The sequence below is a fragment of the Varanus komodoensis genome, unplaced genomic scaffold (assembly GCF_004798865.1).
Source record: "Varanus komodoensis strain SLA01 unplaced genomic scaffold, ASM479886v1 scaffold5, whole genome shotgun sequence".
NCBI lineage: Eukaryota > Metazoa > Chordata > Lepidosauria > Squamata > Varanidae > Varanus > Varanus komodoensis.
The window spans coordinates 49,030,483-49,043,819 of NW_025336087.1; the positions used below are offsets into that span (position 1 = coordinate 49,030,483).

General features: G+C 41.2%; 1 protein-coding gene across 4 annotated transcripts in view; it reads left to right on the forward strand.

Annotated features, from left to right (window-relative positions):
- The first annotated feature begins 329 nt into the window (after positions 1-329).
- The window catches only part of TRPM3 (transient receptor potential cation channel subfamily M member 3), a 372,035-nt gene continuing 359,027 nt past the window's right edge, over positions 330-13,337 (forward strand). For all 4 annotated transcript variants that reach the window (XM_044446645.1, XM_044446646.1, XM_044446647.1 and 1 more), the window contains exon 1: positions 330-506. In XM_044446645.1, coding sequence (XP_044302580.1) covers positions 330-506 — 177 coding nt within the window. The remainder of the gene's footprint in view (positions 507-13,337) is intronic.

A 13,337-nucleotide genomic window follows, 5' to 3' on the forward strand; every position in this document is an offset into this window, starting at 1 on the left:
GCAGAGGGGGGCGCGGGGGAGCCAGGCAGCCGAGCTGGGGCTGCTCCCGCTGCGGCCGAGGCCGCGGGCGAGGGGCGCGCGCAGGGGGGCCGGGGGGCGCGGGCCGGGCCGCCCGGGGGCGGGGAGTGCCGGCGAGCGCAGGAGCGCGCGCGCGCGAGGCGAGGCTGAGGAGGGCGCGCGGAGCTGCAGGCTCCTGCAAGCGCCGCTCGGAGACTTTCGCCGAGGGAGCAAGCGGCAGGCGGCGACTCCTGCCCAGCCAGCCGACGCGGGGAGAAGCGCCCGGGCAGCTCCGCTTGGCCCTCGCTCCCTGCCGCCGCCGCCTTCGGAAGATGGGGAAGAAGTGGAGGAGTCCCAGCGAGGCCGAGAAAGGCAGCTCGGACCAGGAGGAACTTGGCCGGCGGAGGAGCAGGAGCGCCAGTCGCGGGAGGTTCGCGGAGTCTTGGAAGAGGCTGAGCTCCAGGCGAGGCTCCACCAAACGCGCGGGGCTCGCTGCGCAACAGCCGCCGGTGAGTGCCTGCGCGCGGCTTCGCCCCACCTGCCTGCGCAGCAGCGCGCCCGGGAGCGGACCTGTCGCGAGTAAACAGCAGGTGGTCCCCTCGAGGGAGACGCTTTTCCCGGGGAATTCACTCCGCGTTTGGCTTGGTTTGGGGAGGGGAGAAGGGGGGGAAGGGGCTTGTTGACGATCCGTGGCAGGATCAAAGCGCTCGGCGTGTGTCTCTGTAGGCAGGAGAGGATGGGGACTCCTATGTCAGCGGGGCTCCTTATCCATTTCAGGTTCCGTCGTCAGAGGAGACTTTATCTCTCGCAGGAGCTATCCATGCTGCTAAACGCCATCCCGTTCGCCCCCGGGAGCACCAGGGACAGCTCCCATAATATTCAAAATAAGAGCCACCTCTCCTGGGTGTAAGAACAGTCATGGAAACACTGCACTCCCTTGGGGTGGCTGGACCACTCAGCATTTTGCCTAAAATGCAGGTGCCAAGGTTGCAGGAGTGCCTGAGAACTCAGTCCCATGTTCCCCAGCTTCTTGCCACTCAACAACTAGTTAGGGTTAAAACAGTGGCAGTCAGGTGCACTGTACTCGGAAACCTCACTGTTCACAGTCTGCTTCTTTGTTCAAGAATCCTACCAGTTGGGAAACATTTGGCTAAACTATTCTAATGCAGACCCAGACACTTTGACAAGAGTTATGGATGCATTTTTCCACTTTTGACCTATTTTAAATGGCAAAGCAATTGCCTTTAATGTCTTCTGATACTATGTTGGAAACACAACAGCTGCTATTCCACAGCAACACATTTTCCCCAAGTGTAACCTCCTCTGAGTGTTGTTTCATTGGCTGCAATAGAAGTGATAATGAATGTTGCAAGTACTGCTGACACATAGAAGTAATGTATAGGATTACTTACAAAAAGGGGGCAAGGTGAAATAGTCTTAACTACTTTTAGATGAGGCTTTATCCCTGAACTAAAAAAGAAAGTCACCTTTTGTGAAGAACGTGCTCTAACTGACTACAAGAAAAGCCAGTGAAACCCACCTGTTGCTTATGATTGAAAAAGATTGATACATCTGTTGGTCACTGGTTAGAAAGAGGGGTTCCTTCATTGTTGTTTTACCATGTGAGGGCCAGCTTCCCATGGCTGTTGAACTAACTGCAATATTTGTATGGTGAGCAGAGTGGTATGCTAAAATGGCATTAACAATGCATATTGATAATCACTTTCCAAACTGCAGTGCATTTATCTCAGTCTTGGTAAATAATGCTTACTTATCCAGTCTGTGGCTTACTACTTGTTTGTTTGTTTAAAACACACTGGGATGCAAAGATGTCTTGATGTTTTTGCCTTCTCACATAGTACTTGTTTTGGAGGGATAAACAGATTTATTAGAAAAATTGCAGACTGTATTTATGTCACTAATGGATGACCTAGGCTCACCCATGAAGATGAGCAATATGTAAAACCTGGAATGGTTGTGGTTCTGAGAAGCACACCTGAAGCTTGAGGGAGGGAGAGTCACTGATTTTCTAGCTCTACAAAGTTTGTTCATTCCACCTAGGGGTATTTCTAATAGTAAAGATCCCATTCCCTCTCTCTCTTATAAGTGGTTTTCTCTTTTTAGAGACCCTATTTTCTAAAATCAATACATTTTAATTTATGTGAATGTGTGTGCTTGGTTTTGAAAGTGCTGATGTATTGGCTGTTTAGCTGGAAAGAAAATATCAACAGGTTGCAGCAAGATAGCAATGAGAAGATAGAAAGACAAGGAGAAAAAACTTGATGGAGAGTGGATGCCATGACAACCAAAATCTGGAGAAGCAACTTGATCCAGACACAAACCAATGATACAGAACTGCGTTGTTCACATTTTTTGTGTATACACCCTTAAGCCCAGGTGTCAATTATGAACAAGTATTTGAAATCTAATTTGCTCATAGAGCTGAATATCACAGAAAACTCAATACAGCCTTTAACATCTCACAATAATAGCTATAGATCACAATTTAAACACTGCACTTTTTATGAACAAAGGTTCCAAATTACATGCACAACACAGCCACAGATTGATAAAGCAGAAAAGAAATGAATAATAGGTGTGAAGAAACAGACATCTGCTACCCATGCATCTAAATGGGAAAAAAACAGAAATATAGAAAAAAGTTGAGACACAAAGATATGAGCCTCATACAGGTGTGTAAAGAGAACTATTGTGCAAAATTCAGTTTTTTCCCCAATCACAATCTGTTTATAGAGGAAAAACTGCAGTTTCTGGAGTAGAATTTGTAGTGGTTCGTGCCCCAAACATTAGGGCAGTGTGACAAAATACATGTGATAATATAAAACATGTGAAATGTTCCTATAGCTGTACATAAACATAATTCATCCTCCTTTCTCCTTTCTCATAAGACACTTTTATTCACTTGGTAAGGGTTGTATTGATAATTTTCAAGCATTCTTTTTTGTTTCTTGCATTATTCCATCATTTTTTTTGTCCCTGAAAAATTTTCCCAAAGCAAAAATGTATGGTTTATGTAGATTCTTTTGATTTTAGAAGAATAGTTTTGAAGACTCAGTTTAAAACCCAGTTAATTCTGCTTACACTGGTGGTTAAGTGATCTGAACTACTGTTACATTAGATCATTCACTATAATGTTAATGGAGATTAAAACATAAAAGTGCTACATGTCTGGCTGTCCAGCTGACTAAAAGGACTGAAATGCCAAACAGGTTTCATTTTTTTAAAAAATAGAGGTGTTTGACTGTTTATGCTACCAGATGTTTCTTAATCCAGGTTGTAATAAGGGTTCTTTTATGGGTGGGGGGTAAGAATACCAAAACTTTTTTCAAGTAGGCAATTTCTTGTATTCTGGATTCCAGAGAGAATACAAAAAAGGAGGGTGGCATTGGTGAATGGAACATAGCCTGCTATAGATTATTTCATGGGGTCTGTTTCTCTACTGTGAACAGAATTTGCCCCAACATTTTTAATGAGGCCAAACTAGATAAGGCATTGGAGATACATGGTTGAGCTTCTTATCACTTTTAAATATTCTTTTAGAATCCACTGGGAGCCTGAATTTTGGGTCACAGCACTTTACAGAATGGGGCAAATAGCAGTTTGGTTGATGAATTTAGCCTGGGATTAGGAAATGGCATGGAAAGAAAAAGATCAAATCCTCCCAGCACCACTCTGATAGAATTTTCTCCTCCCACCAGAGAAGACTAAAGAGATGGGAGAACCTATCCTAGATCTCCACCTGATCTAGTTTGGCCTTCAACTGTTCTCTTTTGTTTCTGTGTCACTGCTCTTTCTATTTCTGATTAATATGCTGTGTATTTGGTGCCTTGCAAACTGCCCTTTTATCAAGAACTGAAAGCATTTAAGCATGTTTAGAATGCTTCCATATGGTTGGTATGTGGGATTTCCCTTTCTGGCATTTTTCTCCTTGTGTCTTTTTCACAACTGCTACCAGTTCATTCGTAGCAGTACAATTAGTTTTTTTTTAAGCTTTTTCTCAGTTGATCTGCAAAGGTTGAAGCTGTACTCCTAAACACTTTTACTGGGATTACATTCACTGAACTCTGCAATGCTTAATTCACAATAACTCCACAATTTCAGCAGGACTTCTTTCAAACAAAACACATTTGGAGCAAATATTTCTGCTTTTTTCATATTACCTATGAAGCTAGCTATTACCTATCTTCTAATTATACATGCTTTTTACACCTTGCCTAACCTCTAATTAAATTAAGCCACACTCCTTGTTTGTATCTTCAGACGTAAGTACATATATTTCTCTCATGGAACAGGGCTTCCCTTTGCCCCTTCCTCCATTGTCCCCTTCCTTATTCCTACACACAGACACACACGCTGAACACTTGAGTATCTTTTGGAACAGTGTTCGATTGCAGATACTTCTTCCCTTATATAAGCTTCCACTAAGACACCAACTTTCTTCAAAGTTATGCGATTTCAGAGTTCTTAATTTTAGTTGACATGAGCCAAACCCTTTGAAAACATGATAGCTACAATGTAGTGATCTCCTTAGCAATTAAAATTTCATGCAGCACTATAGTGCTGTCCCATTTCTTTTTATGTTATACATTTTGGGGCAAAATAAGTTGTGCATTTTATTGCTGTTGTTTATCACACACAGCATATGTATTTCATATATAATATCCTGCATTCATCTCCCATCACCACCAACTACAGAAACTGTAAAACATGTCTGCTTTCAGTGGGAGCCAGTGAAAGTCAGAAGAGACAGTACTGGGTAAGATCAATAGTCCGATTTGCTCTAAAGCACCCCAATATTTCATTTATATGTTGAACATTGGTTGAAAGGGGCACAAATTGTGCTGCATAAGGTAAATCACAAACTCTTGAGCCAGATTCAGACATTGTAGGGAGCGTACTATGGTCTAGTTCGAATGTTTTCATTTACTTTCTGGAATATTTGTTTTAATCAAAATATAATGCACTTTGATTCTGAGTAAGGACATTTTAATGAGATGTGTAAGAAAACTGTGTGCTAGCTAATTCATAAGTTAACAAATATAAACATGTTTATTGAAGAGTTTTGGTTTTCCTTATGTATTGGATATATTTAAGCTTAAAATATGCAGATTCCAAAGATGTTAGCTTGAAGCAGGATGATTTTACTGCATTGCCAGCATCTTGGGGAGGGAGCATAGTCAGTGGCTGTACAGCACATGCTTGTGTGTAGAAGGCTTCAGGTTTGGTATCTGGCATCTTGCTAAATGGGTCAGGAAGAGTGCCCCGTAAAATACCTCTGTATGCCGTAGAAAACCACTTCCACTGAACGAAGGCAGGAAATATCAAGCTAGGGGTGCATACAGGAAGCTGTCAGACTGTGTTGTCATGATGTAGGGTCAGCTCATTTGTCACTCCTACAACACCAGCCCCCTATGTCATTGGCTGGATTTACATGATATGCTAAGCTATCCTGTGAATAAGCCCTCAGTGCACTGAGAAAGGATTAGTATTCCTGAGATGTGTTCTCCTGCTCCTTCTCAGTTGTTGTTCCACTGTCCTTCATGAAAGAACCCATCTTATCCCCTCCCAAGTCAACCACTACCCCTTTGGGTTCACCATCATTTTTTTAGGGGCGATCACTAGCAACGAAACAGGCAAAATCACAAAGAATGGCTGGAGGTTTTGCCACTTTTGCCTAGTGGCTTGTTAGCCAATCTTTGCAAACATCAATGACATTGCTCGCCCAGGTACAGATAACCCAATAACCCTTCATGGGTCAAACAACCCCCAGAAGAATCCATGGGTTATCAAGGTGGCTCATTGCCAAAACATAAACAACCCTGTGGGAAGCTATCTGCACTTGGAAGACATGACAACACATCATGGCTAGGTAGACAAGATGGGTTGCTGTGGTGTGCAAATTAGGTTATGATCATCTTCTAGGAGAAGAAGCTGTGTGGTGAAATGGTCTGATTTGAGCCATACTTCTGAGTCTCATTAGTTGCACCTGACCAGTTCAGCTCTTCTAACAGCCTTAACCCTCTGGCCTGTTCGCTTATTTTGCTTTATGTCTTTATGTGGTGCTGTAAGCTGCAACTAGCAGGAAGCAGTTATAAGAAATTTACTATCATTTGTGCAGTGTACTTTAGTGAAGCAAGTTGGGAGAAGCATGGAGGTGAGCTCTGGCATTAAGAGGGAGGAGAAGGAGGGGGAATGAGGATTAGAATCAAAGGGCAGGTGAAATATGGGGTTAGGAGGAAGGGCTGGTAACCATGTCTCAGACAGGACTAAACTGGAGGCAAACAAGGGGTGTCTTTTCCTGTCCTCCTTACAGAACATGGATTCCAGAAAGGAATCCTGGCTTCTCCTCATTCCAAATGATGACCCTTGCCAAAAGATGAGATTGTACATGTATTAGAGTCTTCCCCATGAAACTGGATCACAGTCATGCTTTAGGATTTTGGGCAGAGGTGAAACAAAGAGTCATCACTGAGCCTGATGCAATTCCGTCTTTAGGAGGGCCAAAAGGCAGGTTGGGGATCTGTTTGAAACAAAGGTCAAGCACTTATGGACTAGATGAGCGTTCCACAATGTAGCACTTAGCGTGCAGCAGACTTACCAATAGGCTTCTCTTGACTACTCTCTTGTTCCTTCCTTGAGAAACACGGGCTACTTTGCAGGACTGACATAACCCACAGCAACAGACTCACTCCCTGCAACATGGGTGTAATAACGCAAGTTTAATTTTATTGCCACAATAGTTATTTAAATGTTGACACCCTTGGGTGGTGATGGAGAATGCATTATGTGTGTTCATGTGTGCATGAAATAAGACCCAAGCTGAAAAAGAAAGCATGAACTTCTGTTGTCATTGTCGTTGTTGTGTATGCTAAGTTTTTCACTTGTTTTCTGTGAGCAGCAACCACTTGTCCACCAGATAAGAAGCACTCCAAAAAAAGCCTGTATAAACCAGAAAACCAGGACAGGCAGTGGTGGTGTTATACTCCAGTGTTAAAACTCCAAAGGCTCATAATAGATATGACTTCACTCATTGGCTAAAACACTGGAAAGCACATGCAAGGTCATTTCTAATAAGATGATTAGGCAGATAGTTCTTTCATGTTTTGTCTGGTATCTCTGGTTCTACAAAGTTTAGAAAACTTTTTTAAAAAGCAATGACTCCAGGCCAGCTGATAGTGCAAAAGAAACCTAGCAGTAAGGCTGAAAATGTGAATAAAACCCTGCCAACTGTGCAGTAGAAAGAAATACAGCCTTCCCACTGCCAACAAGCAGACCTTCATTTCTCCATTATTAATTCCAGGGTGTACGCGAGATCTCATGCTTTAGATTTGACTTCTGGCATGTGCAACAAAAGTTGACTGCCACTGAACCAGATTGTTCTGTGCCATCTTTAGTATGCCAATTATAATTTTCTTGTTAATGTGTATATTTAAAATATCACAGCATTTCAAAAACAAATAGGCAACTTTAGTCCAGAGTGACTATGTTTATTGGACTGAACAGTTTATGGTACCTCTGAGTATTGGAAACCAGTTGTTGTGAGCTGGACTGAAAAAAAAATCCATGGAGAAATTAAGAGACATTCATATTTTGGTCCAGCTTCTGGACCCCAGAGAAATGAGTAATAATAATAATATGAAAGAATTCACTAGAGGATGGAAAGCTAAACTTATTAAATGTTCCTTTAGACTAACAGATGCTGAAATTTTCATATACACTAAAATGTGTGTGTGTGGAGGGGGGTTGTTCTGCCTTGGCCATAAAGAAGGCTAAGAAATGTTGCAATCATAGCAAACACCCTCATTTCTATTGTATGGCACTGCATATGTACTTCCATTATTTGTGCCTCTTATAATGCTGCAGAGGACCAGGTGTTAAAGCATATTGCTAAAGGTGTGACAGCCATACAATGGTTACTTTGGATTCTGAAGCACTTTGTTTTCCTAGAGCCTATGAAAATCTTATCCTTTCAAAAGTTTAATGGAAAGGCTATGGACGTGTTTTCTCATAACCTGTGACATTATTCAGGTAATAGGCAATTTTTTTAAAGGGCATTGTTAAATAAACTGGAAAATTATACTAGCAGTGATATAAATGCTTTAGCCCCATGATGTAATGAGGAAGAATATTAGATAATACCTTACATTCATAATGTGTTCTTTTATTGTTTGTGGTTATACCTTATTACTTCTACAATGACCATTGCATAGTATTTATTATTGATGTTTTTCCTTAAACACTCAGTGGTAATCTAAGCAATTATAGGACTTGATGTGGAATCTTCAAAAAAAAATCTGATACAACCAGTAACTTTTGAGGGTGGTGGGGAAGATGCTATTATAAATATAAATCAGGGAAGATGCTGCCAACATTTAGTTCATTACAAAGACATTTAACTATATATATATATGGATTGCAACCTAGTGGTGAACTTGCAATATTTATCTTGCTTACAAGGATAATATCATGTGCTGAGGAGGAGTTACTATAGACCATTGAGAACAAGAATTAACGTGTGTGTCATGTGGACTAGCCCCATGCTTCCCAACCTTTTTTGTTTTGTTTTCTATGCCTACAAATTGGCCATCATCTGTTCCCTTTGACACTCAGGGTTATGAGAAATGCCAATATGTATATAAATAAGCATACTTCAATCATTATATTTTATTTCATTGCTTTGCTTCTAAACTTATTTAAAACTAAAATCTGACTGAACTCAAAAATATTATTCGTTGTATTGCAACACACAAATACTACATTGAAACACTGTCTATCTCATTAAATCATTTACAAAGGAAATATTTAAATGAAGCAATGGGCAATATCTAGCAATGACATTGCCTTAATGAAAACTACATTGTGCTGGTATAAGGGACTTCTAATGCAACACCAATAGCAATAGCTTGCTCAATGGGATTCCTCAAAGGCAGGGAATGTCTTTTAAGTTAAAGTCAGCATACCTCCCCCATAGCAATGTAATTGAGCTGACGATTCTCAGTGTCCTTCAGCCTTTTAACACCTCCTAGAGTCTGCAGCTACTCATAATATTACTCCCCTAGCTTTTTAGCTCCCTTTCAGAGAGCTTGCTGCTGTGGTTGTCACCATTCCCTTACAGTTCAAAAAACCCACCCCAAGATAAAGAAACAAACAAAACCGAGGAAGCAGCTTTACAAGCCTGAGAGAACAGTTGCCCGTGGGAGACTGTGAGTCCACTGGTGCTGTTGTACTGCCCCATTCTGTCATCTCTGAGGTTTGTTTTTTGTTTTCCCTGTCAAGAAAATGTACACATTTTTTTTTTTTACTGCAAAACATTAACTCCTTTTTGTCGTGAAGATGGAGGACAGTGAGAGCTGTCAGTTCAATACATAATAACCAAAGGATCACTTTGCCAATGATAAGATATTCCCACCCACCCCCCCTTCTGGGTACACTTAGCTCTTTGGCTCTTCCTCCTTCCACAGTTTCAGTGCTCCTCCTTTCCTTCTTTTATACTTAGTTCTTCCCTGGTTCAGCACAACTGTGCACCAATTAGCCTATAAACAGATGTCTTCTGTCAATCTCCTTGTATGTTGCCTATTCCACTTTGGCACTCTCTTTGTCTGTTTCAGCTGTCAAGGAAATTGGTCAGGCTACTGTTGCCCTGGCCGGGGGCAGAAGGTTTTAGGGGATTCCCAGAAAGTGATATGCCAACTCCAGGCTTACTAAGAAGGAGATTATTTATTACTGCAATAATAACAAACAAGCTAGCTAGATTTCAATAAGATTAGGAGCAAGCCATTTATACCATGCCGTGGGGACTCCTGCAAGGCCAGATTCCAATCAACTGGGTTCAGATAAAAGCAGCCGAATCCTTGTCGAAAACAGCCTGAACCAAAGCACAAAAGAAGTGGCTAGCTTTTATAGATTACAAACTTGAGGCATGGTAAGAAGTATTCTTGCCTGGATGGCCAAGGTTCCATCTCACTCTGACTTCAAAGCATATGCTCGTTACTGCCTCTTCTTGCAGAAGTAATGCCTGATAAGGAATGGTCAAGGCTGCAGATGCTCCTTGTGCCGTCTTAATATTGGAAAGGGGAAACTCCATAGTTCTGTGAAAGCAGACTGTCAGTGTCAGGGAAATGCTGATTAAAGCTCTGCCATACTATTGTAAGCAACTAGACTTTAATGCCAAGCGAAGCGAGCAATTTAAAGAACTAGTAGAGACCCAGGCCTGGCCTTCTGGGGTTCAGGCCTCTTACACCTACACTTGCACACTGGTGAAAAACCTTCAGTAATAATAAGAAAAAGATTCCAATTATGCATTTTGAGGCTACAAAAAATAAAAAGATGGAGAATGGAAAGTGGTAATAATTGGCATGGCAAGGGGAGGCAGGGCAAAGAGACAAGATGTGCCAGAGCCAGCTGGAGGGCTGAAGGAGAAGGAAGGGGAAACAATCCATAGAAGCCTCATCTGTTGGACATGCCATCATCTGTTCTGCAAGCACCCCACAAGGAAAGAAGGAAGGAAGGAAGGAAGGAAGGAAGGAAGGAAGGAAGGAAACAAAGAAGGAAAGAGGGAACGGCTTTATTATTCAGTTTGCTACAAGAGCAATTCTCCACCAGTATATAAAGAAACTGGCCATATGGCAAATTATGTCTAAGATACCAAGGATGATGTCCTTTATGTTATAATAAGAATTCTTATCATATAATTTTTGGAGAGCAAGGGGCAAAGGGAATTACATTCTTTGGACTCAATAATATCCCCTTACTCAAATTTTGTGCCTTCAAAATACGTCTCACTTTGGACATGGTATCTCAGGAATTGACCTCTGCCCTACAGAATTGACCTCTTGACCCTACAGAAAAATATTATAATTCAGGATTGAAGCATTATTTCATGCCTAAAACATTTCTAGAATCGATGATAGAGAAATTATTTTATAAAGCAATTCAAGGGAAGAAAGGAGGAAGAATTCCTAACAGACAAATCTCTGTTTCCTATGCTGTGCTAAACTTGTACTGGCAGGACAGAAAGAGGGCAATGTTATTCTTTTTGTTTTGACCGTTTTCAGCTTCAGGATTGCCACATGAGAAGAGGACTGTCAGACCCATAGAACCAGCCGCACAGAAAAAGATTGCTGTGCTCCAGTGTTGTGACAAGACCTTAAACAGAGCTTGGAGCCCTTCAGATTAGAGGCTCTGAACCCTGGAAGCAGGCCCATGGAGTTTAACCCTTAATAGCCATGTGAGTCTTGTAATACAGCACCAATTTATCCCAAAACATTGGCTAATGCATCCATTTCATGACTACTTTTTGATGGGTATAGTAGTAAGAAAATAGAAAAATAGGTATTAGCAAAGTATCTAAATGTATAGTCAGGACAAAATTTCATCTGTACTGTTAGTGGCTAATTTTGGACTGGAATAAAGAACTTACCAGGAAAAATGCATGCATATTCCATCGGCTCTCTGACCCCATCAGCTGCCACCACATAAGCACTTTTCAACAACTTTAGACACACTGGAACAATCTTGTGTTAAAATAAGGTGAGAACAGATGTGCCTACTTTCATAAGTGGCATTTTTTTTTAGATTTCCAAGAGTGGGAATCATTATGTTACGCAATGTATAAGTGATTGGTTTATTAATATCACCATGATAGCTTATTAATACTATCCTTGTAGCTACTGTGCTAGTTCACATCATTTCTATGGTCTAGTGGTAAATGTGCATACACCCTTCTAGCTGCCGGGTATATGCTCCTCTCCTGCATAGCTCTGTTCTATGGAATAGCATTCATGCAAATGTTCCCAAGCTAGGAACTAAGCTGGGCTGCTTGAATATTGTGCAACTATGGCAAAATGAAAATAGGTAGATTTTGCCTTTGTTTGGCATATATTTGTTTGAACAGATGGATTCCAAGTGTAATGTCTTTGACATTACAAACATATATGTGTTGTGTTTGCAAAAGAAAAATATTTCTGAAAAATAAGACCTGACCAAAAAAAGGAAATAAACCCTCTAAAGAAGTTATTTCACCATATGTTTCTAATTGTACACTGCTGAAAAAGACCAGTTGAAACTCATCTGATAATGTGGGGAGGGGGGTTTGTTGTTATTTAAGCATGTCGGGAGGTTACAAGTTGACAGTTCTATCTGTATGTGCACATAAAGTGATGTGTATTTCATTATATTGACACTACTAGAGCCGGAGAAGGATAATAATCCTAAACTTCATGCATATATAATGCTTTTTTTAACTTCAGGGTTGCCTCCAGTAATATTATTCTGCTGATGGAAGCAGTTATGACAACAGAACAAGGAGGGGGCAATTCCCCCTCTGCGTTGGAGATTCAAAACCTGTTCCACTGGCCTGGGAAATGCTGTGGAACACATTTTCAGGCTAACTTGTGAAGGAGAGAGGAAGTCCTGTTTAACCCATAATATTTAAGCAATGTTTGGATTTTATTGCTTCAGGGATTTTAAAAATCAAAATCCTACCATATTGTGATGAAACAAATCCTGAGTACCATGTGTTATGCTTATAACACCTGTATGCTTTTGTGGGTGTCTCTCAAATGGATGGATGAATGGATGGGATATATATAATTAGCAGAGTCTGAAACCTGGTACAAATGTAAGAAATCTAAGCACCTCCAAGCCAAATATATACATATATAGAAATACTCTCTGTATGGGACAAGGTGTATTAGGCAACAGATCCCAGGTTAATAAGTATGCATACGTATGGCCATGTAGCTGTTTGCTGTTCCATGTAAGCAGGGAACAAGCCAAAATGATGCAGTTAGCCACAGTTTCACACTCTGACCAGGAACTAATTGGAAGCTAACTTTAAACCATGGCTTCATATCTTGGCTTATTTGAAGCGTATGAACCATAGTTTCCTTGTTCTGACATTTTGGGAAGTTGTGGCTTCCTGAGGCTTCTTGACTTGTTTCCTTGCTTGTGTGAAGGAGGAATGAAGTGGGAGTGTGAGGGCAGGATAGTAATGCATATTAAAAATGCACAGTTGGGTCATAATGGTGTTGTTCTTCCTCTATTGCAACTGCATGAGTGTGCACTTGTGGCTACCCAATATGACTATTAAGATGAAGATGCCTATTATGCATAGTTATGAAGATGGAGGGAGAAATAAAGTAAGAGATAGAAGGGTCTTTGTAGGTCAAGCACTGAAAATTGGGAGTGGGGAGCCAAAGGAGTCAAGTCCCTGCAAATGAGGAGATAACGTCACTTCCCCTTGGCACAGGGTTCCTCTCAATTTTAAGTGTTGAAATGACACTTCTCAGTGTCCTCCACTGTTTCAACATTTTCTTGAC